This window comes from Phalacrocorax aristotelis, chromosome 1 (genome assembly GCF_949628215.1).
Source record: "Phalacrocorax aristotelis chromosome 1, bGulAri2.1, whole genome shotgun sequence".
Classification (NCBI taxonomy): Eukaryota; Metazoa; Chordata; class Aves; order Suliformes; family Phalacrocoracidae; genus Phalacrocorax; species Phalacrocorax aristotelis.
In genome coordinates this window covers 110,877,165-110,904,328 of record NC_134276.1, presented here as the reverse complement: position 1 = coordinate 110,904,328, position 27,164 = coordinate 110,877,165, and the positions used below count along the sequence as shown (strand labels likewise).

The window sequence follows — 27,164 nt, the reverse complement described above, 5'->3', positions numbered from 1 at the left end:
AATCCATTCCTGGAAGAAAAAAGCGTTGACTCCTTTCATTAACACAAAAAGAACAGCAAGCTCGGTTTTCCAGCCATGATGCAAGACTACTTTGTCATAAACGCTAATGTTAATATTTGCAGGGGTACTAATACTTTTGCTAAGCAAGAACGGAATTCCAAAGAGACTGTAGGCTCATGGGGGAGATTTACCTGCTGTCACAGTTGTAGCATTTGGTCATAAATGTGTCTGTCTGGTGTAGTAGCTGTCCTAAGACTAGGTCAGCTTAAGGTGTTCGTTATTTAAAGTATCCCCATTCATCATTTTGTCCCCATTTTTTATTTCTAGCTTCTTGCACTGTACCTGTCTACTCATGTAATACTGAAAAGATTTTTTCTATTTTTTTTCTGTTACAGTGAGTTCTTCAAAGGAAGAAGGCCAACTGAGTAGGAGTCTGCAACAAAGAGAACTGCTGAAACATAAAAAGTAAGTATTTTAAAAAAATTAGCCATTGCTAAACTGATGCAATGCTAGAACAACCCTAAGTGCTGAAGGCTGTGCCACTATCCTTCGCTCTGTAAGACAGGTTAGCAGTTGGCTGGAGAGTGTGAATCTGGATATCATCTTCTGCTTTCGCTTTATACAACAGAAATCCAGTAATGTGCTGCATGAGTTCAAGAGGTACAGTTCATGGGCTGCTTCATTGTGTGAACCAAAGTACATTAAGCAGGAATGAAGGGGACTTTCAGAAGACCAACTGAAGTTGCTGATGTGGATGCACCCACAACTCCCTGGAAGCAATTTGACACTTTGGTGTATTAACCAGTTGCTTACACTCTTTGTTTTCCCCCTGTAACATTGATTTGGTTTTTCCGACCTTTAAGAAGACTTCTTGCTTTCACATAGTTGAATGACCTCTTAGATCAGTTTGTAAAGCACTGTAGTGGTATATTTGTAGTGGTAGAAGATAGTGCAAAGACAAAGTAGAAGAGACTCAACCTAGCAAGTTTAGATAGTGCAGCACACGTAAGATTAACCACCCTGGTCCAGAAGTAGTAGAATTGGGTAAGTCAAATAGTAAGCCCTAATCCTGGGCCTAGACAAGGGCTGACACCCAAGTTGCACCACACTTACATGCCTCAGAAAAGGGTGATCTTACATATCTAGCTGATGCCTATGCAGGGCATGTTAGTTTTATCTACACATAATTACACAAGAAATGAAAAAGCCATACCTAGTGTTGTCTTCTTGACCATAATGTTATTCAAACAACAAAAACAGAACAGGGAAAATTTACAAGATTTTATAGTACCCATTTTTGCTCAGGAATAAATGGATATATTCTTTGTATGATGATCCACAAGAAGATTTGAAATTGTTTCTTATTGCAGTTCTTTTGATCAATGGAAAATATTCACTAACAATGAAGAAAAAGTTGCTACTGGTGGTGTAAGTATCACTAATCAGAAAGGGTTTGACGTTTGTTTTTATAGAAATGTATTATTTTGCAGTTGCAGTTTCCTGTTTCTTGTTAAGGTTACTGAATTTAAAATAAATCTTACAGGTTTTTGCCAATTTTAAGTACGTAGTCTGTGATTTTCTATTTGATAATCTGCTGCTGGCTGCATTTTCATATTATATCTAGGTCCAGTCTGTTTTGCATATTTCAGAAAGAAGATGAAAAAAGCCTCTACCTCTGTTAGAAAAACATTGTGTCTGTCTTACCTTTAGGAAGTTTAAATACCTGTGTGCTGGAGCACAGACTAGGAATCTTGCGTGGTAATACTGCTGCAGTATTGTGCACACTTTCTGCAGTCTCCATTAAAAAAATCTGGCAGTTGCTAGGGAGAGGGAAAAGAACAGGTGAAACAGAGTGTGGAGAAGGTAAAAACTTCCTGGGAAGCTATAGTTGAATTAAAATAAGAACGGGGGCAGCGGGTGGGGTGGAGAGGGGAAGAATGTATGAGTTTCTAGCAAGGTGGTGGAAATAGGCTCTTGAAAAAAATAAGTTTGCAGAACAGACAGAAGAGTTTGTGCAAACTAGAGCTCCTTTCACTCCAGACCCAATAATGAAATACAAGAATCTGTCATTATTGTGCTCCTACCAGTTCTAGCTTTCAAGCAGCCTAGCTGAGTTTGGCCCCTTTAGTCCTCATAGGCACCAAGGATGAGAACTTTCTCCTGCTGCCACTGATTTCCTTGGCTCCAGTAGCCCAGAGTGGCAGTTCTAAAGTTTCCAGTTCCATTAATTAATAGATTAAGATTTGCTTCATACAAACTACCCAGGAATTGCACTCTTGTTTGGTTGGTTGGTTTTTTGTTTTGTTTGTTTGCTTATTTTGTATAACCTACATATGTAAGAATTTTTAAGTCTGACACTGGAAAGTGTCACAAGCAACGTTGCCTACAATATGTACCACTAAAGAGTGGGAGATGAGACCTTTTTACAGTATGATTTGCTATACCTAAGTTAGCAGAATTAATTAAGAAATTCTTTAGATTAATTCTGAAATTAAGTGTCCAATTCCCATTATATAGCATGTATTTGACTTCAACAATTGTAACTCCTTTTTTGTATTCTTTTTTAAATATATTTAGATGAAAATGTCAGTTATTTTGAAATACCTCCAAGCCTTCGACTGGCAATGGATATGGCTAACCATAGCTGCTTATTTAGGACAAAATGCACTAGCCATTGGACAAAATCTATGGCTTAGCACCTGGACTGAAGAAACAGCAAAAGTTAATGATTTCACAGAATGGAAACAATCACGAAACTATAAACTTTGTGTCTATGGGCTTCTGGGATTCATGCAAGGCAAGGATGAGCATTTATGACTCTTTTCTCACCATTTGCCAAGGCTGATCTACCTGAATGTGTATTAGTAAAGAAATAATGCTGGTTGTTTCATAAACAGAATTGTCTGCAACACAGTATAATAGTTTGATCTGGGGAGAGGAGAAGAGATATGCAGACAGGTAGAAGAAAATGCTATTTAATTTTATGATACTTCTGTGAATTGGAACTTCCAAGAGCAACCTGATGAAGTTATGTTGGCATCTCACTGAGGAAGGAAATCAGTGCTGATGTGTAGTGGCATACTAGCATGAGAGATTTAGTTGCAGGAAAAAACTACTTATGAAGTAGTAAGATGTACCAGCAAAATACAAATATGTACATTTGTAAAACTAAGATATGAGGTGCGACTGTTGGATTGCTCACTGTGGTAGAAAACAGTGACAGAAACAAGCTCAATCTCCTCTCCCTCCCCAAGCATTCATACTGTCTTTTAATTTATCCATTCACAAGGTCTTCTTGTTTGCTGCGGTGCTTATGTGCTCACCAGGGGGTCCCTGTCTGCTTCTCAGGCATTGCATCGTCAGCTGCTGGACAGTGTATTGCGCCTTCCTCTTCAACATTTTGAAACTAATCCAGTTGGTCAGATTATCAATAGATTCACAAAGGTAAAGGGAAGATTTATGCATATTTTCCATTTTGTGAGAATGAAGCTTGAGTGACTATAAATTTAATTCCATTTAGTGTTGTTGAAAAATCAAAGATAACCGAAGTAAGTGAATGTAATATCTAGCAATAGAAAGCTGTTTCAGAGCATAAAGACTTAAAAGAACTGTCTCAAGCTATTTTCTTATAAAATGATCAAAACATGTTATTAGTAGAAGTTGTATACAACCTAAGATCATTAGGAAGCCATTCCTCAAAGGGCATTCCTTCAGTGCAACAAGTTTACCAGACCTAAACCTGTTCTGTTTTTAAAAAAAACTGTATTTTTCTTCAATAGTATATTGCATATCAGAATCAAGTTATTGTCAAAACCATTTAATACGTTAAATGCACATTCTCAGAGGTATATAGACTTAAAGTGAATGTTGCTTTCTATTTTTGTAGTGTTTTGGCTTTAATTGGAACCTCTAATACACAAACAATTGTTATTTACCACTACTTCAATACTTCCCAATCCATCTTAATTAGGTTGTTGCAATGCATTACTGATTACTTCAAATATAGTGACCGTTGATTGTGATGTTCTCTAGAACAGACCCAAGAGTGGATGTGTAATACACTAAAAGATCAGTTGATTTAGGTTTCACTCAAGCCCCTAGTCTTTGTATTATAAACTAGGTTTGAAAAATCTTTATCGCGTACAGTAAGAGATTAGTAATATCTCAGTACACTTTTAGAATTATTAACAGGAGTATACAAGAGTTAGGATTTTAATTCCTGGCCTCCTTTTCAGTCTGATATGCTTTACATAAGCTAAATAATATTGAGTAGCAAAATAGCAAGAGCTGTCTCTTTGACTTCATATACTCTGAGCCTGTTCTCTGACATACCATGAGTAGTCTAAAAGTTACTATGTCTATTCCACTTTTAGACAAATAATGTATATGAATACATTTCATTAGGATATGATTGGGGGGATCCTACTAATTTTTATTGAAGATACTTTAGTTTGATTCTATTTTTAAAGTATGCTTTCTCGAAATTTTTAGTGAAATTTACTTTTAAAAGTCTTGATTTCTCTGTGCATTGTTACAGGACTTACTTATCGTGGACTTACGTTTCCATTACTACTTACGAACTTGACTAAATTGTACACTAGATGTTATTGGAACCATTCTGGTTATCACATCTGCCTCACCGTTATTCACAGTAGTAGTTATTCCCCTGGGATACTTTTATTGTACTATCCAAGTAAGTTCATTAAGCTTTTATAAGGATTTCTAGATCTATGTGGATGAAATGTCCAAAACAATCAAGGATACAGGTTTAAATTGTTCCTTATTGTGAAAAAAAAAAATCTACATCTGAAATTGCTTTCAGAAAAAATCTTCAGGCTTCTCAAAAGGAAATTAGAACACTTTTGAATATATCCTGTAATGCATGGGAACTGTTAATGAGTTACATTTTTCTCTTTATATTTTCCTTTTTCTTAAGAAGATACAATATTGATACAGATCCCACAAAGAATTTTGAAGATACCTGAAAAAATGAGATGTGTATTATAGTGAAAGCCAAAAGTTGAAGGGTAAACCTGAAACAGCAGATGTAAATTAGAATGATGCCTAAACCACCTGTGCTGTTTTTTGTCTAGAGTGTCACTTATGCTACTGAGAAACCAAAAAGTAATGTTTCAGAAAGAGTAATGGCTACACTCCTGTTTCTTGATCTCAAAGTATGGTCTGTGATTAAAGACCTTAAAAGATTCTAAAATAAGAATATAGAGGAAGGAAAAGAGTGCCTGGATTCAGTCTCTGCTAAAGAATTTAAATACAGGTGTCATTACATTGAAGAAATAAAGGCTCAATTTCATCTGAGAAAGAAGCGGGACATTCTAATTGGGAAGTTTATATAGAAGTTTTAGTTGGTTGTTACACACCTCTTGTAGTATAGCACATTTTCTATAGAATTTGGCAGTAATGTTCTTTTATTTTAACCTTGCCAGTAATTTATATAGTGCAGTTATGTCAGCATTACAATATTGGTGTGTCCCAAGAGACAGATTTTTTTTTTCCCTGTACTGTTTGTGAATAGCTTTTTTTTTTCTGTGTAGGCAGTTCCAACTTTTTCATATACAAATTTTACAGGCATTATTTAACAGATTACTTAACTGGAAATAAATAAGGCAAATATTTTAAACAATGCAAAAGAAACGGTAGCAACTTAAAATGTGTGTTTTGTCTGTACTGTTTTATTAGCGATGCTACATAGCGAGTTCACGGCAAATTCGACGGCTAGCAGGAGCGTCTTATTCTCCCATCATCTCCCACTTCAGTGAGACTCTTGTAGGGCGATCAACAGTTCGAGCATTTGGCCACCAAGAGAGATTCATTAGAAAATATAATGATGTTGTGTATGAGAACTTAGTTTACTTCTACAACAATGTCATCTCAAACAGGTACTGCACCTCTGCATCTGCAACTGAGTCCTTCTGTAGAATTCCACAACTAAATGTTTACCTTTAGTCAGAGTAAACCTACTGAGAAACAGGAGGACAAGGGCAGTTTATCCACCACTCATTGTAAGGAATGCGTAGATTATGCCTAAGCAGTATGATGATTTCTGCTCTATGTACCAGAAACTAGTAGGTTTATAGAAAATATGCATATGCTGTCTGGGAAGAAGAAAAAAGTTTACCAATATATCATGAGCATGGACTGCACTACATTTCAACTAACAGTTCCTCTTACAAGTTTATGAACAAATTGAATTTATATTTCAGTAGTTCATGTGGAAATAACCTGGTGTCTGTACCTGTAGGCACCAGGTAGGTCTTGAGAGTGGAATCTCGGGTTTATGGAAGTAAGTCCATTTTGTCTCTTTCCTTTGTGATTCAGGTCAGTTACAGGCAGAGATTAGCAAGGAGAAGACTTTCAGTTCTGGTCTTCAGTCATAGACCTGAATCTTTTCCAGAAAGGAATAGTAGGAAAGCAGTATGAGGCATGAAGGGAGCACTAGCCAGGAGTTGAGAGAGGTGCATTTTGGTTTTAGTAGTGCTACCAGTTCTCGGTATGTCATATTTCCTCCCCAGTCCATCTGTAAAATGGGAACGATAGTACTTACCTCTTTTGTAAAGTGGTAAATTGCCAATATGATGATCTCAGAGTCATATTAGCAATATGTTCATTATACTGTAAAAAAATGTATAGGTAATTCACTTTCTTCTTTGCCTTGATTTACTACAGGTGGCTATCGGTCAGGCTTGAATTTCTGGGAAATCTAATGGTGTTCTTTGCTGCACTGTTTGTAGTACTGGCTGGAAATACAGTGAGTTCTTCTACTGTGGGTTTATCGATATCCTATGCTCTAAATGTAAGTAATGGTGTAAAGTTTTTGCTGCTACCACATTGCGTATGAAAAGGGAAAAATACATAGAGTGAAGTTGAGTAGATGAATATACGTGGTGGCATAGTGAAACTAAATCCCATGGGCAGAACAGAGTTTTTTTTTTTTGAATTCCATTAATTCTGGGAAGCTTCACATTAATTATTTTCCACTTCTGAATTTAGATGAAAAAATAATTATTAAAACATATTTAAAAATCAAGTTAATCAAACTAGGTATGGTTTATTTTTAAGTGTTTTGTTAAACCAGATAAGAATTCTGGCCATGTACAACTATACTTCATGTCTGATTTATTGGTTTTGTGTACTTACTGAATGTTATGTGGGAATGCTTACTTAAAAGTTTACTAAAATCATTTACTTTGGCATTGTCCTTGTAAAAATAGTATGTGAGAGCCACATTTTAAATGTGTCCTGAAGTAAGGTAAACTGTATTGATAAGTTGCTAATTAAAATATATCTTAAGTATCACGTGTACACAAACTAAACATCTAGCTTTCTTTAATCTTGGATGCTTAGGAGACTAGTGGTATCCAGACTCTCACTGTGGTAAGTGCTTTAGAAACACAGCTGAGAGATAAGTAGAAATAAATAAAAAAAAAGAATAGAAAATTACCTGTCATGGCACATCCACATCACCCCCAACTCACAGGAGTTCCATTTTGTATGATTCAGAGGTAGAACAATCTCCTTTCTATCATCATATACTTGGTGATGGCAGTCACAGGTACTGCAGTTTTCACCTTCATCTGATGTCAGACTGACACCATTCTTTCTTTAGTTACATACAGCATGCCAAAACAGTTGATCAGAATTCTTTTGGCTCACTTTTTTCCTATAGAAGTAGGAATGGAATATTTAACCACTAACCATTAACCATTTAACCATTAATGCAGAAGCATTCCCAATTCTTGGAGACGACAAATTTGGCAGACAAGATAGACCACAAATACATATCTCCATTGCAAAGTCTTTGTTCTGTATTGCTAGCTTACTTTACATTGGGAATAATGTACCCACAATATGAGCCATATATGTTTTTCCTTTCAACTTACCATACAATTAGTCTGCACTTTCTGTTGATCCTGAAGCAGTGTCAGATTTCTGGGTAAGTTTTGAAATCAGTATGCTGTATTCTAGTAGAGTCAACTTTTTACGTTTTACAATGCAACTATTTCCCCAGATAATTCAAAGTCTAAATTTTTGGGTGCGTAAGGTATGTGAAATCGAGACCAATTCAGTTTCAGTTGAAAGAGTTTGTGAATATGCAGAAATGGATAAAGAGGTGAGCATTCGTCTTGAAATGGTGAGCATTCTTGAATATTCAATTTATGTGCATAGAAAATTACTAACTTAGATTGACTTTAATATTGGTGAGTGGTAATAACAGGTTATAATTTGTTATTAAATACTTTCTCACTTTTTTTTTTTTTACATTGGGAATAATATGTAGCTTCTTCATTACATTTATAGTCATAGGAGTTTTATTCCTATTTCAACCAGTAAATTTCTTGGCATCCTTCTTAGCAACAGATTTTGTAGTAAGACTAATGCAGCTACAGCTCAGGGGAACTCTGTGCCATGTGCAACCACGAGAAGCATTATAAGAGGGGAAGAGAGGTGTGAGAGACATTTGTTTCAAACCAATTTGCCTTGCTTATTGTGCTTTTCTGAAAGTAGTGCCCATGTCAAGTACAGAAGCATAAGAGCCTTGGTCTGTCTCAGAAACAAAACTTTCTTCTATGTCTTCATTCTCTTAAACTATTAAAGAAAACACAACCCAAACCCAAACCCCCTAAAAAACCCAGTTGGAATGTTTCTGCCCAGTGTTCATGAAAGTAGGTTCTTTTTCCCTTATATTGCATTGGATTATGCTAAACCTGCTGGGATTTTAAAAGATTTATATGATTTCCCTAACCCTTTTATTAACTTGCGACATTTTTACTGTCATACACTGAAATACCAGTGGTTTTAATTCCAGGAACCATGGATAATGTCAAAAAGACCACCAGTGGGGTGGCCCAATGGAGGAATAATAGAGTTTGTTAACTACAAGGCTCAGTACAGGAAGGATCTTGGTTTAGCCCTGAATAACATCTCTTTTCAGACACAGAGTAAAGAGAAGGTACTGTATATAATAAGAAATAAACCAGAGGTATAAAATTCTGTTTCCCAACTCTCTACTTCAAAAAGCTTTCATATGAGGAGACCCTGACGCCAGATACAGTGAGATGATGTTGAATGGAGAAGATGTTAAGTGGATAAGACATTAGAGAAGAGACAAATGAGAAAAGGACAAGTATTTTCTCCTATTACGTAGAAATTCTTATCCCTGTAAGAAACTGAGATAATGTTCTATGAGTTTGGCATCTTTAAGAAAGATCCAGATTTGTAATTAAACCTCTTGTCCACTGTGCTGGATATTTATGTGGATAAATACACTGCCAGATCAGTGCTAATCAACTTTGGGTTTGGGATCAAGGAACACCAAGCGAGACCTAGTTTAGAGTCATTGGTTTGAGCTGAGGAGTGCCAGACAAAAGGGAGGGGAAAAGGAAAGGATTCCCACTGAACCAGGCATAGGCTGTACAGCTTCTGAGGGAGAGCTGTGACTGTCAGTCACACATTTCAAAAGTGAGTTTTAAACAGTTCTATCCACCTATAGGACTGCATGTTGGTGAAGGAAACTGTTGTTTTCAACTGAAAGTTGAAACTGAATTCACTAATCATTTTTCATATAGAATGTGTAGCATGGAAAGTTACAGTCCTTATCAGAAGACTTCCTGTTTCGGGTTGGAATTGTTGGAAGAACAGGAGCTGGTAAATCAACACTCACAAATTGCTTGTTCAGAGTTCTAGAGGGATCTGAAGGCAAAATAATTATCGATGGAATTGATACATCAACTATTGGACTTCATGACCTACGTGGAAATCTTAACATCATTCCACAGGTGAGATGTGTTTTAGAAATAACTTTTTTTTTTTTGACTAACACAAAACACTTCAATTTTTTTTGAGAAAGAATAACCCCAAAGTCCACAGGCCACCAAGAGACAGAGGCATAAAACTCCAGTAGAATTTTACTGATCTTTGAAAACAGGCTCTGCTATCTAACCTGTCAGGTTTTAGAATTGAATTTTTGAGAATCTTAATTATTTGATTAGACAGTAATCTTCAGTACTGCTGGCATAATGCTGTCTATTACAGTGACACTCACAACTGCATGTTGGCAACTGTATGGAAGAAGCCTCAAAACAGGGACACCGTAAATATGATATTAGGATTTATTATGCCAGGTTTATTTTAACAGTCTTAGCTAGAATAACTCATGTTCTCCAGAATCTGTATGTGTATAGCTTCATACGGTGTTTTCAAGTCCCACCTTAAGGCAAAAATATTTTAAAATAACTAATTATGTCTGAAGAATGTAGAGAATAAAGTGATGTATACACAAATCATGTCATATGTATTTAAATTAATCTGCTGTGGTCTGTCATGTAAAGCCGTCCCTGCTTACTTCAGAACAGGGCAGGAAACTCGAGATTAGTTCACGTATGATTAGGATTGTGTTCATGCTGGTAAACTGATTTACGTTGAGATGCTCTAGTATAGAGTAAAATGTAGAACACAAATTTAATGGTCACCCAAAGACTTTTTGCATGTTCCCTGAATGCCATTCATAAAACCATTTTTGTGAATGGGTGATGTTAACATCACTTACAATAAATTTATCTGACATATTCCAAATGACTTTTTTGGGGTTTTTTTTCTAGCTTTTCTGGAGCTTTAACCCTGGTAATATTTCCTGTGTGTCTCTACCATAGCCTGTGCATGGAGATGAGGCTCATATTTAAACTAAAATAGCTTGGGTCTTTCCAAGAATGAGCTGAATATATTCCTTCAAATCCTTGGCTGCTTTTCTTTTGAGAAATGTATTTGCTCAGGGGAATGATAAATTCACAGTTTTTGATACAACTTGAGAGTCGCAAATGACCATACTAAACCAGAGCTGATTATGCTGCAGGACTTCAAAACACAACAGTTTATACATGCTGGGTTGTACCATTTTTCTTGTTTTAAGCACCTAATACTCTACGAATCTGCACAATATCTGACAGCTGTAAATTACGCAGTATTTTCTCAGCTGCAATTGCAGGTCTGATTTACTGTGGGTGGAGTATATTGGATCCACGTCAAGGCAACTAAATTAAGAGAGGTACAGGAAAGTTCAGTGAACGAACAAGCTGGGATCAGACAAGGAAACCAGAACTGGAAGGGTGGAAAAATTAGGCTGGAACTTGTGGAGAGTAGGTGGAGCCGGGAGTGTTGAACCACATAGGTCAGGAGAATGGAACTGGATGAAGATAAAAGTCTGGGCCAGAAAAAAGGGCATGGCAAGATAGGAAAGCTTTCAGTGTGCACACACCTTTTCGTATCAGTCAAACATATCTCATACAAACAGTTTTTAACAATCATAATAAAGTACAGATTTGCAAATTACTTTAATGATTTTCTAATGCAAGTGACAAAGTTTAAATGAAGAATATGCACAAGATCTCATAACATTGTAACAGCCCTTCTTGGTCACCTAGCTCCCTCAAAACTATCACTGTTCTGCTTGCATGTAATTGCAAGTGAATGTTGTTGACATTTTACAGCCTACCTATTGGGTCACAACCACTGTGACTGCACTTAGCCAAGGTGTCTATTCACTGCTTCTAAAAACATCAGTTCTGTTTATAAATCTGTGCAGGTATTTGTTGTCAAGGACTGACTTTTAAATATGCCTTTTTAAGAAAACGGCTTTTGTGTGCATCCAAAAAAGTGTTTAGACTTAACTACTGAATACCTGTTTATGCAGTCTTAAGTGATGGATGTGGCCCGTGTGCATCCTGGCATCTAGTAGTCTGCATGTACTTTTCCATATATTCCCTGCTGTATTCAGTGCACAGAAGCTAAGGATGCTCACTGAATAAATATTTATGCAACAAATGCTTTTGTTCTTATTGCTGAATATGTCACCTTTCCTGTAGGAAAGTAAGAAAATTTGACATATAGCCTTCTAATTTTTCTTAACAGTGCCTACGAATGTAGTAGCCAGTGTTCCACAAACTTGACAATAATAATAATTCATATGTTGTTGCAGTTGCCAAATGCCAGGCAGGTCTTTAGTCAGCCATAGAACCAGTAGCACAGAGAATGCATAAGAAATCTTTTGCTCTTTACATTTCACATTAATAAAGAACTGAGCGCACTGAGACCCACATGATTTTGTCTTTCCATACACCAGCTTCAAAATGTTATAATTTCCCTTTCAAAGTGTCATTTCTAAAATTATTTGTCCCAGTTCTCTGGGTTAATGTAAGGATTTATGGCAGACTTTTTTAGGTTTGTGTTGGAATTGTGCGCTCACATTCTGCTCTTATTTAGGACCCTGTCTTGTTTTCTGGGACACTGCAGTCCAATTTGGATCCACTTGGAAAATACTCTGATCTTGAACTATGGGAGGTACTGGAACTGTGTGACTTAAAGGATTTTGTCCAGTCACTCCCAAAGAAGCTCCTTCATGAGATTTCAGAAGGTGGTGAAAATCTCAGGTATATAAACAAGAAAGTGCTATTGCAGTTATTCTCTGGCACTGTAAAACTGTGTTTCTTCCCAAGAATTTACTTCAGAAAGTATCAGTGTAAAAATCACACTTCTTCTGTCGTTCTAGATAGAGTTATTCTGGTAGTATGAGTTTCTTTGAGGTGGCCAACTGGTCTTAACTGTATAGAGTCCTATGGCCTGTGCTGTGTGGGAAGCCAAGGAAGTAGACTATTTTCAGCTGAAGTATATGAGTAGGTGTAAGGGAACAGGGGGGAGGGAGGGGCACACCACACCCCCCACACCCCTGAATTAGATTTGGATAGAAAAGTGCTCATTTTCTTAAATTAAAACAAACAAACAAAAAACAACAACAGAAAAACAAACCCCAAAACCAAATGAACACAAAAAACCCACAAACAAAACCACCAAACCTGGAAGGAGACAAAACTGCAGAGAGCCTGTGCCTTTGCTTTATTTGCTTAGGCAGAGCAACTCATTTTTCCCCTGTAAAACATTAACCCATAGTTATGTAAGGAAGGTGATGCTTGGAAGAAAAGGGCTCTAAACTGTAGGAGACAAATACTGAAGCTTTCAGCAGCAAAGGGGCAGGTCTGAAATGCAGTGTACTGAATATCAACTTGAATTTTTTTGACAGATCATTTTCAGGAGGAAGTATCCATCAGCTAGAAGGCATACGCCACAGCTAACGTACAGGAGTATCCAATCTTTCACACTGAACATTATTTTTAAAAGTGCTTTAGTGTTCAATCTGGTTCGTTCAGAATCTCCATTATGATGCGAATATAGAGGTTGAAGGCAAGACTAGGTTCACACTATGAAGTTCAGCCACAGGTGTTTAAAAGTCACACCTTACCTATTATTGGTATGCTGAGCAAGAAGAAATAAAACTTCCAAAAAGAGGTGAACTTATCTCACTAATCCTTTTAGAAGTATAAAGTGTTGTTAAGAAGGAACAGATAGGCTCTGCAGTAATCTCAGCTTTATATTGTTCTGCCCTTCCTCAATGACCCTGACCTGACCTTCTCAAATGTATTCTTGACAGTGTTGGGCAGAGGCAGCTGGTCTGTCTGGCCCGTGTTTTGCTACGAAAAACAAAAATCCTGGTCCTGGATGAGGCAACAGCTTCTGTTGACGTGGAAACAGATAACTTGGTACAGTCCACCATCAAAAGAGAGTTTTGTGACTGCACAATATTAACTATAGCCCACAGGTTACACACAGTTATGGATTCAGAGAGGTAAGTAAGGTTTGGTAAGCCATATTAAAAACAGATGGCTTCCTTTAAACGCCTCAGTTTTCAGGCTTACTGAAATTTACGGTCCAGCACTTTTTACCTTAGTATCTTTGTACAATCCAAGCTATCACAAAAGACTTGAGCATCAATATTAATTAAATATTGATAGCCTGTGTTCTGTTTCCCACTTGTAATTACAGAATTAATTTAATATTTTTCCTTCTAAGGTACGGGACTATTAGGACCACTTAATTCTCTAGAGTAAATGGACTAGTCTGTAGCATCGTTACCAATTAAGCAAAACAGCCTTTTCAAGAGGTTTTTTTTTTTAATATAGGAGTTCTTAGCTTTAGAAACCAAAGAATTACCTAGTGCAGTGGTATTTCTTCTAAATACAAGTTCCCATTATCCAGAAATATCTGTATTAGGACTGGAAAATATGGTTGAAGAGCTGATTTATTGGCTCCTGTAACCTTTCTGCTTTTGCATTGTAGAGTGCTTGTTCTAGATGCCGGGAGGATTCTGGAATATGATACACCACATAATTTGTTACAATGAAAAGGTGCCTTTTCTGAAATGGTTGCAGAGGCTGGGATAAGATGATAAAGAAAACTAATGAATGACTTCTTAATGAAGGTGAGAATTCCTTACTCCAGTAAACACTCGAGGGATATGTGGCCTTCCTGATGTTATGACTAGCTTACTGAAAAGCTCCTCACACCACTGCTGCTTACTAAAACTACAATCTGTATGTATTAATCAGGTTTCTTAAAATAACCTTCTGATTTTATACAAATCACTTGTTTTAATCATATTGGAACTGGAACAATGTAATGAAGCAGTAATTTTCATGGCATATTTTAACTGTTGCACTAGTAAAGACAGATTGAAAAATAAACCTTGCTGTTCACATGCTGGTTCTAATTAAAGATAGTAATTAATTAAGTTGCTCTCACGTTATGCCCTTTCAGTTAATACATTCTTATTCTGATTGCAAATTCATTAAAAACACAAACTGCTTATTGTGTGGACATACAGGCAGATGTCACCTGGTGCTGATTTTTAGGACATGCGTATTTGCATGCATACTTAGGTAATTCTCGAGGCAATAGATTTGCCACAATTTTCCTTTTGACCTTGTGATTTCTGAATAACTGAAAAATGATTGCAAATAAGTGAAAACCACTTCTTACGTATCTAATTGAGCATTACAAAACCACATTGTGACAGAATCCCCACAAAATGGTATCAGGTGTGGTCATCTCTTTGCTGGTAGATTCTAATGCAAACCTCAGTATTAGTTACAGCAGCAGGACAGGTTATGTACACTTACTGAAAGTGTCAGTTAACCATGCCTGTGCTGCTGTAGGCGCCATAAATATTAATTTTCATTTTTATTACAGTTCCTAAAACTCTTCAATACCAACTTGATTTTCAAAAACTAGAAGATCCCCATAAACTGCTTTTTTTTTTTAAAAAAATTGAAGTACATGAAGAAGGTTTCAGGCTACAGCCCTGTTATGTTAATTTAGTATTGACACCTGGTTAATATCAAGTAGGATCTTAATTCCTTGCCTGAGAGCAAGAAAACCGTATTTGCTGCTTTAGAAAGGTGGTGAGAAGTGATGGAGGCTCTCTGGGAGAGTTCCTCAAAGACATGATTCTACCACAGTGAAGGTGAATGATTTCTCTGTCCTTCCCTGCAGGTACAAATGAGCGACTGTCTTCCTACATGTCCCGGTTTTGGCTGGCATAGAGTTTTCTTCCTAGATCACATCACAGACAGAGTACCAGCTAGTTTAATTGGCTACAAACCACAACTCAATGTACTCCCGCTTGCAGAGAACTATTAGAAGCATATAATGGTTTTAGACTAGGAACAATCCTGCCCAAGGAACTAGTCTCTTCTGAAAGTCCTGGAGGGATGGGTGTGGCAGAACGTTTCTCAGGAGGGAGAGCAGCTTCCTGCTTTTCATCGCTCTTTTCCTCTTCTTTCCCCCAAGTGAGGCCAGGAGTACCTTCCCAACAGAGCAGAACCTTCTCATGCCAACACTTAACTTCCCCGCCCGCAACATTCAAAGTGCTGCAGGCAAGCTCTTCTGGGGCTCTGCTTCCCCAGCATTGTCCCCATCCCTTACCCACCTTCATGCTCCCCTCCAAACCTGCCCTGACCTGCGAGTATCTCAGGAGGAACTGGAAAGGACTGACGTGAGTGCCATTCCTAAACTGATTAATAAGTTTTAGGTGTAAGGCTAGGGGAGGTAGACTTCAGTACCTCAGAGACCAACTCTTGCAAGGTCCAGAGAAAATAATGTGAGGACTGGCATCAGTGCACGGTAACTTTTACCTTTTTTAACTTTAAAAACTTTTTTTAAAAACTTTTTTTCTTAATTTGTGGCGAGGAGGGTTTTCTGTGCTTACTGGTGGGCTGACATAGCCTTACAGCTTCAGACCACCCTTGGGAAAAGCTGCAAACCGAATAACTGCAAAGTCTGAGAGAAAAGAAGATGGAGGGCTAGTGTCAGGAAAAGCCAACTAGCCATGCCTTCTCTTTTAGCAAGCCCTAGTCCTCACATATAGCTATATGTTGAAAAAGGAGGTGCAGTGGAGGCAGAAGCAGGATGATATGCTCCTGCTATGTTTTTGTGCAGCAACAGCTTACCAAAGTAAACCATCTAACAGGCTTATGGTAGGGAGGAAGAGGCAATTTTGCAGCAAGAGTATTGCCCAGGATCTGCAGCCTCTATTCTCCTCACACACCTGATGTGAGAGAGACTCACTCTAAGAAACAGAGGGGCCACTTGGCTGTCTCAAGTTTGATATTAATTCAGGCTTTGCAGTACCTGACACAACCCACCAAACACAATGTCACCAACTCACTGACTTGACAGAGCAAAGCCATGTCACAGCCCCACCGGCACCCACCACCTGTGGATGGCTCTGCCCCACATGGGCCACTAACTGCTGAGACTCCCAAGAAGGTGCTAGGCTGGGGAAAGGCAAGCATGGAAAAACCCAGCTTGGGGCTGTTATCAGAGGGCCTTCTGACTCTGCAGGTTACTGTCACTTGGTTGGAGGTAAGATGAGGGACTGGGCTCATTTTGGCTGAGGTTTGGTTAACTTTCTTCACAGTAGCTAGCATGGGGCTGGGTTCTGGATTTGTGCTGGAAACAGTGTTGATAACACAGGGATGTTTTCATTACTGCTGAGCAGTGCTTGCACAGAGTCAAGGCCTTTTCTGCCTCTCACCCCACCCCACCAGCGAGCAGGCTGGGGGTGCACAAGAAGCTGGGAGGGGGCACAGCTGGGACAGCTGACCCCAACTGACCAAAGGGATGTCCCACACCATATGGCTTCACACTCAGCAATATACATCTGGAGGAAGAAGGAGGAAAGGGGGGATGTTCGGAGTGATGGCATTTGTTTTCCCAAGTAATTATTACATGTGATGGAGCCCTGCTTTCCTGGAGGTGGCTGAACACCTGCCTGCCCATGGGAAGCAGTGAATGAGTTCCTTGTTTTGCTTTGTGTGTGCGGCTTATGCTTTACCTGTTAAACTGTCTTTACCTCAGCTCCTGAGTTTTCTCACTTCTGCTCTTCCGATTCTCTCCCCCATCCCACCACGGGGGAGTGAGTGAGCAGCTGCGTGGTGGCTGAGTTGCCGGCTGGGGTTAAACCACAACAGGGACCAACTGTTCCTCCCTGTAGGGAGCTCCTGTGTGGCCTCCTTTTCCAGCTACGTTGCTTCGGTTGGGGAAAGGAAGGGTGGGACAGCCAGGGTATCAGAGTAGAGTCCAAAGTGAGGATGAGGCTCAGAAGGGCACCATGACTCTATTTTTCCTTTTCACAGGGAAAAGCACAGAACAGAACCTGCTCATGTTCTGCTTCACCTTCATTCGCCACAGCATTCAAAAAGCCCACAGGCAGTGAGCACCACTCCAGCACCACTTCCCTCAGCCCTGCTTCTAGCCCTTGCTCTACACTTTTCTGGCAGTATGACAGGAGACAGGGGAAAGAAGTTGATGGGAAACCCTCCTTTCCTTTGCAGGAAGTTTCCTTACACTCCTCTCTGCCACTTCCCAGAGGAGATCTGTCACTCCAGGGTACAGCAACCCCTTGGCAAGTTGAGGAGTTAAACCTCATCCTCAAACCTCCAAAGGAACAGAAGGAGGACAGGGAAATACTGTCCCTGAGAAACTGAAACAAGACATTTCCAAGGGACAGAAATTGCTTTTATTAAAAACATTCTAAAAGGTTATTTATAAAACGCATTTCATCATCTGCACTTGGAAACAATTCACAAACGTAAGAGTTGGTGAGGCATCTGACACATTCAGAATCTCAGCTCACAAAACAAGTTTTAGCTCTAAAACTTTGTTATACACTGAACACCATAGTCCATGACCACAGTCAGATTTCAAGGATCATTTGTAGAAAGATTTCAGACTTAAAATATCAATTCATTTAGAGAGAGACTTTTGGCAAGCAATACATGTGCACACCTGGAAATATCCACCCAGTACAGTGGACTCATCTTTAAAATTCAATGGTTTGTGCCAAAATACAGTACTAAAAATCAAAAGACAAAATAAATAACTTGATTGCAGAATTCACAGAAGTTATTTAATAAATAAGGATGCGTTGTGAGATATCCAAAGTACAGTAACTTCTTTACTAAAAAGAAAAATCTGTGTAGATATCTGAATAAATACCCGTTTGTGATTTTCTTTTTAAAGTAAACAACTCACCCTTCAACATTCCCAGATTAACACTGAAAGAGATTTAACTCCTCCAGAGTGAAGCAGTATGCAAAAAAGAGAAAAAAAGAACTTCATTTATTTGCATTGAGAGTTTAAACAGTTTAAAGGTACTCCCACACTCCTAACTTGTCCCAAAATTGCACAAAACTTTTAATAGTTTAACTTCACTGCTATGTGGTTTATTTTTAAACAGGTCTGCCCATTTTACACAGTGCATTAAAAAAATGAAGAGTAAAGACCTGCTGTAACTCCAGTAGGCTTTGAGATGAACTTGCAGCAGGGCAGGAGGAAAGGCCACAATGACTCCAAAGACATTGGAATATTTGTTGAATTAAACACATACATTTATATCTGCAAAGCAAAGGCCCCAAATAGCAACTGCATTCGAGAACTGTACTGTATGTTGGCATTCAGCCATGATTTCACTGAAGAGGCACTTCTTTCAACGCAGGAGTTACCACAGGACTTGCCACTCGCTCTTTATCACTGTGCAACATTTCCTTTAGAACACATTATCACACATTACTAGCAGTTCCATACAGACTTAGAGACAGGGTCACTTTCAAAGACGTGCAAAGGAAAAAAAGTCCTCAAATGAAAAAAATCACTTTCGTTTTCAACTCGGGGAAATTAAACAGATATTCGCAACATTTTGGGAATCCTCTGTGAAGTTAAACAATGCTGATGGAATGGCTGTGTGCAACTATGATTCAATTTAAGAGGATTTAAATTGGATTACTTCAAAGATATGTTTAGACAATAGCTACGCACACAGCTGAATCAGCACAACTGATCTATAGCAGTGCCATTAATCAGGCCGACTGCCAGGAGAATAATAAGCCTACTTTAATATAGTCATAGGTTAAACAATAAATCTAAGCCCCACAATTTATCTTGGCAAGCTTAATACAAACAAAATTATTCTGGAGCATGTAAGAAAACACTTAGAACCACCTGTTACTACAGCTTACCTTGTTACGACTGGGTTGACGGGTGTTGAAGCCAGTCTTGGCTCAATCAAGTGTTTTCATTGTGGGAAGTTCTACACAGATAAAAGAATTCACCTGGCTTTTAAGTATAGATTTAACCCTCCAGAGAGCAGAACTGTCACCACTTTTTTTTTTTTCAGATCATGAATTTTTTTCTCTCCTTGTGCATTTACTAGATAGCTACCTAGCTAACTATTTGCCTAAAATAACGTCTTAAGAAGCGCTCGCTCCAATCCTGTGTTACACACATGGCTTCCTTACCCAAAAACCAGCTACAATCTCTGGCCCATGTTCAGTTTAGAGTGCGGACATGACGAAACTCAAACCAGAGAGGTGAGCTAAAAAGTACAAAGTCGTTGGGTGAATTTTCATTACTAGGACTACAGGAATCAGACTTCAACCAGGCAGCCCCTTCTGTCCAACAGTTTCTGCCTGAAAACAGCACGGCTTGGGGTACTCAAGGGGAAAGACATCACACACTCGTAGCTGTGCAACACCAAAATTTGTGTGCATCAAATTTAAGGAAAGATATACAGGTGTGGCTTAAGATACATAAAATTACTGCAGTTTTCAAATAAGGCGGGCGGAGGTATAAATAGTTGGCGATATGCCCCTTGTTCTCCGTGGAGAACATCAGTGGTATGACAGCAGCACCTGTATGTTAACTGTCAAACCAGATCAAAAAGTAAGCCCTTGGAGACACACTAACTCACTCTACATTAGCAAGAGCAAGGTTTCTTAATACAGCTCAGCTGAAACATGGGACAATTTGCCATATAGCCTCAGTAATACCATTATGCTGTTATGAACAGCAGAAGAATGAAGTGATTGCGTAAGTCTCATTCAAGCTGCGACGTGCCTTTTAGAAAGGTGCTTAAATGCTCAAATGACTCAATTTAATAAATAAATTTAAGCTCAACACTGCTAGTACCATGTGCGCTAACACTGCTTCACATTCTTTCAAAGTAGAGAATACTGGACCTGGGAATACCTACAGTACCCTACCACATTACCTCTAACCTTTGGTCACGCTCCCTTTGACTTTTAAACATACTCCGCTTCAGGATTTGCTAATAAAATTTAGCAAGAAAAATGTGAGTGTGTCATCACTAGCATTTTCATCCAACTTCCAATTTACAAGCAAATACAGGACGCTTCAGAACTTCAAAAACCACTCGTACCTTTGAAGTAACATGTAGCTTTAACACAGGCATCCAGTAACACCTAACTCCAATAGATAAAAAATGAATATAATATGGCTAAGATTAGGCTCACTGACAGTCAGATGAGTATGCACCATCAGAATACACTTTTGAAGAGATGGAATGCAACGGGGAAGGGTTTATGTTCAGTTAAAATTAGTCTTCCGTAAATGCTTATTAGGAATTTCTATAGCGCTGACTTGGAGAGGCCAGGACCCGCCAACAATTCCTGCTTGGATAGCTACTCCCATTACAACCGCTAGATCAGGATCTACAGAGGTGTTAGGTTCCTTTCCAAAGAAATCATGAATAACTTTGCGTATTTGAGGAATCCGGGTGGAGCCTCCAACTAACACAATTTCATCCACTTCTGCTTTGTGTAGGTGGCCTTCCTTCAATACCTGCTCAATGGGCACAAGAACCTTCTCAAAAAGGTCCTCATTTAACATCTCAAAGAGTTTCCTAGAGATTTCTGTTTCAAACACAACTTCGACAAAGTTGTTCTCTACTTTTGAAGAGTCTCCAACATCTCCCACATCTTTTGCTTTTTGTGCAGGCTTGCCTTTTAGCACAGTGTTTGTTTTTACTTCGCTTGCTGCAAGTTCTTTTGTAAGCTTCTTTTCTGGCATAGTCAATGACACCCGTAGCGTAGCTGCCTCGTGAAGAGTCAAGTTTAATTTAACTGCTTCCACAGCCTGTCTGAGGCGATGTATTTCTTCTTTTCTTGTTGGCAAAGAACCATACATTTGATGGAGCTGATCATATAAATACAGCATCAACCTCTGATTAAAATCCTGTCCTCCGAGCTTGTTGTTACCTGAAACATCAGAATAGCAGGCGTCAGACACATCACCCTCAAAGCTTCAGAAAGCAGCAGGCATCTTCTTTTACGGGAGATGGTTCTCAAGGGCCAGAACAACGATACTAGGACCATAAGCACAGAGCAAGAGACCACAGATCTGGGAAAATAGACATAGTTGTCACCCACTGAGGAACACGTGAGGAACAGTAACTTCCAGATTTTTATTAAGCAACTATTTTAGGATTTACACCCCTCTGTTTTTTCCCTGGAACTGCTCTGCTACACTGTAACAGAAAAAAGCAGTAGTTGTTAACTCAGAGGTATTCTCTACAGAAGAAAACACAACTAATTTCTAGCTGGAACCCTGTAACTGAAGTGCAATCTTTCACAGCAAATTGTTTTTCCAGCTAAAATTTCCAGTTTCAAATTTCTCTGCCCAGAACGGATTTTTCTCTTAGCACTTCCACAGTACAGCTTTATAGGGATTACTGTTTCAACAGCTTCCAGTTATTCCATGTCTTTATACACCCCCATGAAAAATTACATGCTACTGAAGTATATGTATATACCCTGCCGAAAGTATAAGAAAGTGATGAAATGCAAGCAGTGAACTTCAAGCTATATTAACAGATATATCTTGTATTAGCCTTCAGAGAGAGAGGAAAATAAAGAGTATTATGTATAACCGATTTCTTCTGAAAGATTATTCTTGCACCATGCTTCCAAAACCTTTCAGCCAATTGCTCATGCTTGCCATTCAACAGAGTTAAACAAGGGTCTGCAGATTTTCATCTGTGTTGAACAATACTCTCAAGGTTTCCACCATTTTGTTTTGACTGAAAACAGGAATTCACTTAGTACACCTCCATCTAAATAAATCAGAATGAAGCTGCTGAATATTTCTTGCCGTTCCACTCTTACTGGACTGAGTAGCAGCTCACATTGCGTCGAACGAACAACGCAGAGTTAGCACTGCCTCTCAGACCCGTCTGTGTACAGGCCATCCGAAAAGCAGTTGTGTATTCACCACAGTTTTACTGAACATTGCTGCTAGAACTCTCTGCCAAGCGATGAGTCACTCTGGCATACACATACCACAAAACTTACTTCTGGGTTAATAGCACACACATTCCCAAACCCTGCCCAACTGAGCTGGAGCCAAACACAAGGCAAGGATGCTCTACAGCACTGGTCAATGATTTGGCAAATATTTCCAGCTTGGCAAAGGCTACCAGAAGGATTTGTGAAGCCCCCAGCCCCCAAAAGTCCAGTCAGAGTAACTGTAATATGTACCAGCACTGCTACTAGCAGGCACAAAAGTTAACAGCTGTGGATAAAATGAAACCACTATTTATTCCTTCGAGCCAGCCAAAAGCTGTGAGTTTATATTAATTGTTGAAACCAGTCACAAACTTCATTTTGCATGAAAGGCAGCTGAGAACACTTTTGGAGAACGCTTCATGACAAGGCTGGTGTGTTTTAAAAAGGCCTGCTAATGGTGACCTTAGGTGCACCTTTCCTTGAGAAAGTAAAACGTTTTTCTCACCTGCCATGGCTCGTGTGAGGAACATCCCGCCCTGCTTGTTCAACAGAGACACATCCAAAGTTCCTCCACCCAAATCCACCACCAGAACATTAAACACATCAGCTTTGTGGAGTCCATAAGCCATAGCAGCAGCCGTGGGTTCATTGATCACTCGCAAAATTTCTAGCCCTGCAAAGAGAAAAGGTACCAAACAGCAGTCAGGCCCTCCAGAAAACTGTAGTTCTCACATCATGGTGACATTTACCACTAGGTTGGGTGGGGTTTTTTTGGAACCAAACTTACCTTAAGTAAAATATCAGATCTAAAGGAAATAGTTTTCTAAGCAATAATACTCAGTTAACTCTTTTCCTTATTTAAGCCTGAAGTAATACTGCTTCAGTGTCAGGGTGAAGTCATGAGCTACGATTTGCCCAAACACATTTCTTCCAGACAAATCTTGCTAAGGAGATTTCACACATCCTGTTTCTGTTTAAATTATTGTCAGAGGGTGCTCTGATTAGTCTCTCCATTTGCAGATTACCAAAAAGACTATTTTCCCCAAAGTAAAACTTACTACTTCTAGCTATCTATGTCTGCATTAGTCAGCTGCACCTGCTGGTACCCAAGAGTTCTCTGCTGTTCCTCACAACTGGTAATGGCCTGTAACAAAAAAAAAATATCCATTCTAAGGTTCTCTATCACTGATTCACTGTTTCTACATCCTCCCCAAAGACTTTACTGTTAGTGAAAGCGACCTAAAGATAATTTCAAGGCTTCACAGAAAAATGCTGGAATAAAGAGTCATCACCTGCAAGGTTAGCTGCCTTAATGGTAGAATTCCGTTGCCTTTCATCAAACTCTGCTGGCACAGAGATAACCGCCTTTGAAATGGGCATGCCCAGATAGTCTTCTGCCATTCTCTTCAATTTCAGTAGCAGCTGAGAGCCAATATGCTCTGGAGTGACGCGAAAAGTTTCATTAGTTGTCACAGAAAACTCAGCTGATCCATTGTTGCTGAAAATCTAGGAGGAAAAAGTAGCACAACCCACAGGTGAGTAGTCTTTTTCTTGTGCTCTCCCACCCTGCTCCTGCCAAATGTTTTATTCATATATAGTTTGTTTAGTCTGGAAAAATATGAAATGTGCTTTTGCCACCTCCTGAATCACTTTTATTCCTTGACTACAAGCATTATGCAAAACATGCAATGTGAGGGGTCAGAGTATATCTAAAGTAATGACGCCCACTGTGCCCAGCTAAGGCACGTTAAAAAAAAAAAGTTAAGATCTAGCAACTCCTTAATCAGCTTCAACACCACGTTCAAAAATAAAAGCAATGGTTTTTAGTCATTAGGTTTACCCTACTAATAAAGCTTCCCACAGGTTCTTCTTTCTGAAAGGAAGCAAACAGGTGGGCACTGGAACAGTTTCTCTTAACAAGTAAAGAACTCAAAAACTGTTTGCAGTACCTCAAAATTTGGCTCTTTTCAGCAAATACTGCACCATGCTAAATTAATGCAATACTTCTTTCAAAAAAGCAGCTTTCAAGATCTGGTGCTGGTCAAGTAAGCACTAGAAAAGCGCTAGAGGAAAAAATGCAGTAGGACAGAAGATGTGACTTTTACATATGCCTTTTTTTTTTTAATCTCAGGGAAAAGGTGAAGTTTCAGTAAAGCACAGTTAGAATTTCAAGTTAAAATTTATATTTTAAGAGGAGGGGCTGGAGGGTTACCCAGAAACACATTTCATAGTAAAGGACAGGGTTCTCTGGAAAACCACTATCAACTCTCACGCAGACGTACGCTACTTCCTCCTCCCCACTCTGGATACCTCTTACGGTTTTCAGGCATATCAGGTTTAGGCAAATGACTCAAGGTCAGACAAGCTGGTCACCTATTGCATGTTTCAAGCATCCTAGAGCTTATTGCTTGGAGAGAACTGAAGATGGCAGTTACTTACCTTAAAAGGATACCTGCTACTTTCATTTTTCAGTTCTTCTGAAGTGAAGACTTTCCCAATGAATCTTTTTGCATCATATATGGTGTTCTGAGGATTTGAATCAGCCAGTTCTAGGCCATCATATCCTACATACACATCTCTGTCTGTGAAAGAGACTATACTTGGTATGCTGTTGTGCCCATTTTCATCTGCAATAACCTTTACCTGCCCTGTTCCAGGAAGAAAGACACCAACAGAGCAGTAAGTAGTGCCAAGGTCAATCCCAATTACTTTCGGTGTAGGCATCGGTAAATATTGCTGTGCCAGATAGCCAGCTAACAAGAGAGCCAGAATGGCCGAACCTGAAACAGAGATTTTTAAAAAATTTGGTTAGAGTAGCTAATGCTGCAAGCTTAGAAGTCAATGCAAATTACACAGCATTATACATTACACCTCAAGGAGTTTTATTTCACGCTCTGAAGCCTGTTCAGCTATCTAATTAGTTTTCAATTTCTTCAAAGGTCACCAGCAAGTTCAGGTCTCTTAATTCAACAAAAAGTAGTTACAAGAGTCAAAAAATCTCAGACATTAAATACTAAACTGGTTTAAAAAAAAGCCCAAGAGATACAACAAAGCAAGAAATGCCACCACCCTATAATAATTCTTTTTCTCTCCGCAAGGTACTTCAAAAATATAGATTAATTAGTATTTTGGAGGGAACTGCCTATGAATGACCCCTAAGGGACATCTAGTTAATGAGGCTGCGCAAAATCACAGTGAACTGAAAAACTCCCAATTCAAACACCTCCACCAGCTTCACTGGGAGTTTAAAAATGAGGAGATGCAAAACCATGCTAACCCCTCCTATTTGTCACAGCTCTCAGAAAGCATCTTCCCACACCTCTGAATCTTTTCTACGCCTTGAAATCAAGGGGTAGAGGAGTATAAGGGCAGAGTAGTGGGCTTGGGTTTTTTTTTTTATTTTACGGATATCAACAGACAAAGCAAGAAACCCTAAAATGTAATATAAAGCAATACCTCAGAGAGCAAAAACATAAAAAAACCACAAAACCAAAACCACCCACAAAGTCCCACGAAGAAATGTAAACAGCTTAAATTCCAGAGAGCGGACAGGCGATTTGCCCCAGCAGGGAAGGGCGCTCACAGCCGCGTCTCACGCAGACTAGTGGGAAAGCGCCGGCCTCCTCCTGCCCGCGAATCCCCACGGCATTTCTCAGCATCGCGCCACCGGGCGCTGCGGCTTCGCAACCGTGGGACGTGCCGCAGGAAGGGCGCCCCAGGAAGCCAGCCCAGGGTGACACAGCGTTGGCGCCGGGCTGCGGCAGAACCGGCCGGCGCCTAAGGCGGGGCGGCGGGGCCCAGCCGGGCGGAGGCCGCCACAGGCGAGGCAGTGCGGGGACTCCCCCGCGCCCCGCCGCCAGCCCCGTCCCCTCAGCAGCCCGAGGGGTGGGGCGGAACGGCCCCGGCCCCGGCCCCGGCCCCGGCCCCGGCCCCGGCCCCGGCCCCGGCCCCGGCCCCGGCCGCACTCACCCAGCACCGCCATCTGCCCGGCCATGGCCGCCGCCGGCTCCTGCACCGCCCGCCCGCGCTCGTTGCTGACGGCTCCTTCCGGGCCGGGCGGGGCCAGGCCGCGCGGCACGCCGGGAGGCGTAGTACGCGCGCCCTGCCCGCCCCAGCGGCGCTCGCCCGCTGTGGAGGGTGAGAAAACCACAACTCCCAGGAGGCAGTGAGGTGCGGCTGCTTCCGGCGGGCACCGACCAATGGGCTGAGAGAACAGTCGTTCGGTGGGAGGGGAGGGGAGGAGCAGGGGGAGAGGGAAGGTGCGCTTCATCCCTCTCTGCGCATGCGCAGGCGGAGGGCTGGCCGGGCCATGTTGCATGCTGGGAGCGGTAGTTCGATGGGCGGCTGCGCCGCCGCCATGGCGGGGGGGAGAGTTGAAAGTTAACCTTCGCTCCCATCTTGGAGGAACAGGAGCAGTGGTTAATGCAGGAAATACGATGTGAAGTACGATGTGGGTTTACTTCTTGTCACCTCCACTAAGCTCTGCTCTCATAAGGCATAATGGATTTTGAGGTCCTTGTAGATCAGGTTTCTGCTTCAGGCAGAAATTAATCGCAAGGATCTGGTGTTTCCTTCATGCAGTTTAAGTTAGACGTTTTTAATAGAAAGTATTCATAAACGAATAGCTAGTAACAAATAGCGTAGTGGAAGAAAAGTTTGGCCAAGTTCTGTTGCATTGCTGTC

General features: G+C 40.0%; 2 protein-coding genes across 2 annotated transcripts in view; one reads left to right on the top strand and one right to left on the bottom strand.

Moving 5' to 3' along the window:
• The window catches only part of LOC142061187 (multidrug resistance-associated protein 1-like), a 37,171-nt gene extending 22,435 nt beyond the window's left edge, over positions 1-14,736 (top strand). Inside the window, 13 exon segments of the mRNA XM_075101918.1 lie at positions 396-465; positions 1,371-1,428; positions 2,578-2,797; positions 3,290-3,444; positions 4,538-4,693; positions 5,698-5,897; positions 6,685-6,811; positions 8,027-8,128; positions 8,825-8,968; positions 9,609-9,794; positions 12,274-12,440; positions 13,496-13,690; positions 14,182-14,736. Of these exon segments, the coding sequence (XP_074958019.1) occupies positions 396-465; positions 1,371-1,428; positions 2,578-2,797; positions 3,290-3,444; positions 4,538-4,693; positions 5,698-5,897; positions 6,685-6,811; positions 8,027-8,128; positions 8,825-8,968; positions 9,609-9,794; positions 12,274-12,440; positions 13,496-13,690; positions 14,182-14,290 (1,889 nt within the window). The 3' untranslated portion in view covers positions 14,291-14,736.
• Positions 14,737-19,082: 4,346 nt separating this feature from the next.
• Positions 19,083-26,556, bottom strand: HSPA13 (heat shock protein family A (Hsp70) member 13). The gene is made up of 5 exons (XM_075101904.1): positions 26,451-26,556; positions 24,921-25,261; positions 23,774-23,987; positions 22,987-23,154; positions 19,083-21,455 (listed from the first exon to the last, which is right to left on the bottom strand). The coding sequence occupies exons 1-5, from the start codon at positions 26,473-26,475 to the stop codon at positions 20,785-20,787; spliced, it is 1,419 nt and encodes a 472-aa protein (XP_074958005.1). The 5' UTR covers positions 26,476-26,556; the 3' UTR covers positions 19,083-20,784.
• Positions 26,557-27,164: the final 608 nt, after the last annotated feature.

Coding starts and splice junctions, on each gene's coding strand:
- HSPA13 (XM_075101904.1), bottom strand. CDS start 26,475: ATGGCCGGGCAGATGGCGGTGCTGG. Junction 25,262..26,450: donor CGGGCAGATGGCGGTGCTGG/GTGAGTGCGGCC, acceptor TCTCTGTTTCAG/GTTCGGCCATTCTGGCTCTC. Junction 23,988..24,920: donor GTAGCAGGTATCCTTTTAAG/GTAAGTAACTGC, acceptor TTTTCCTCCTAG/ATTTTCAGCAACAATGGATC.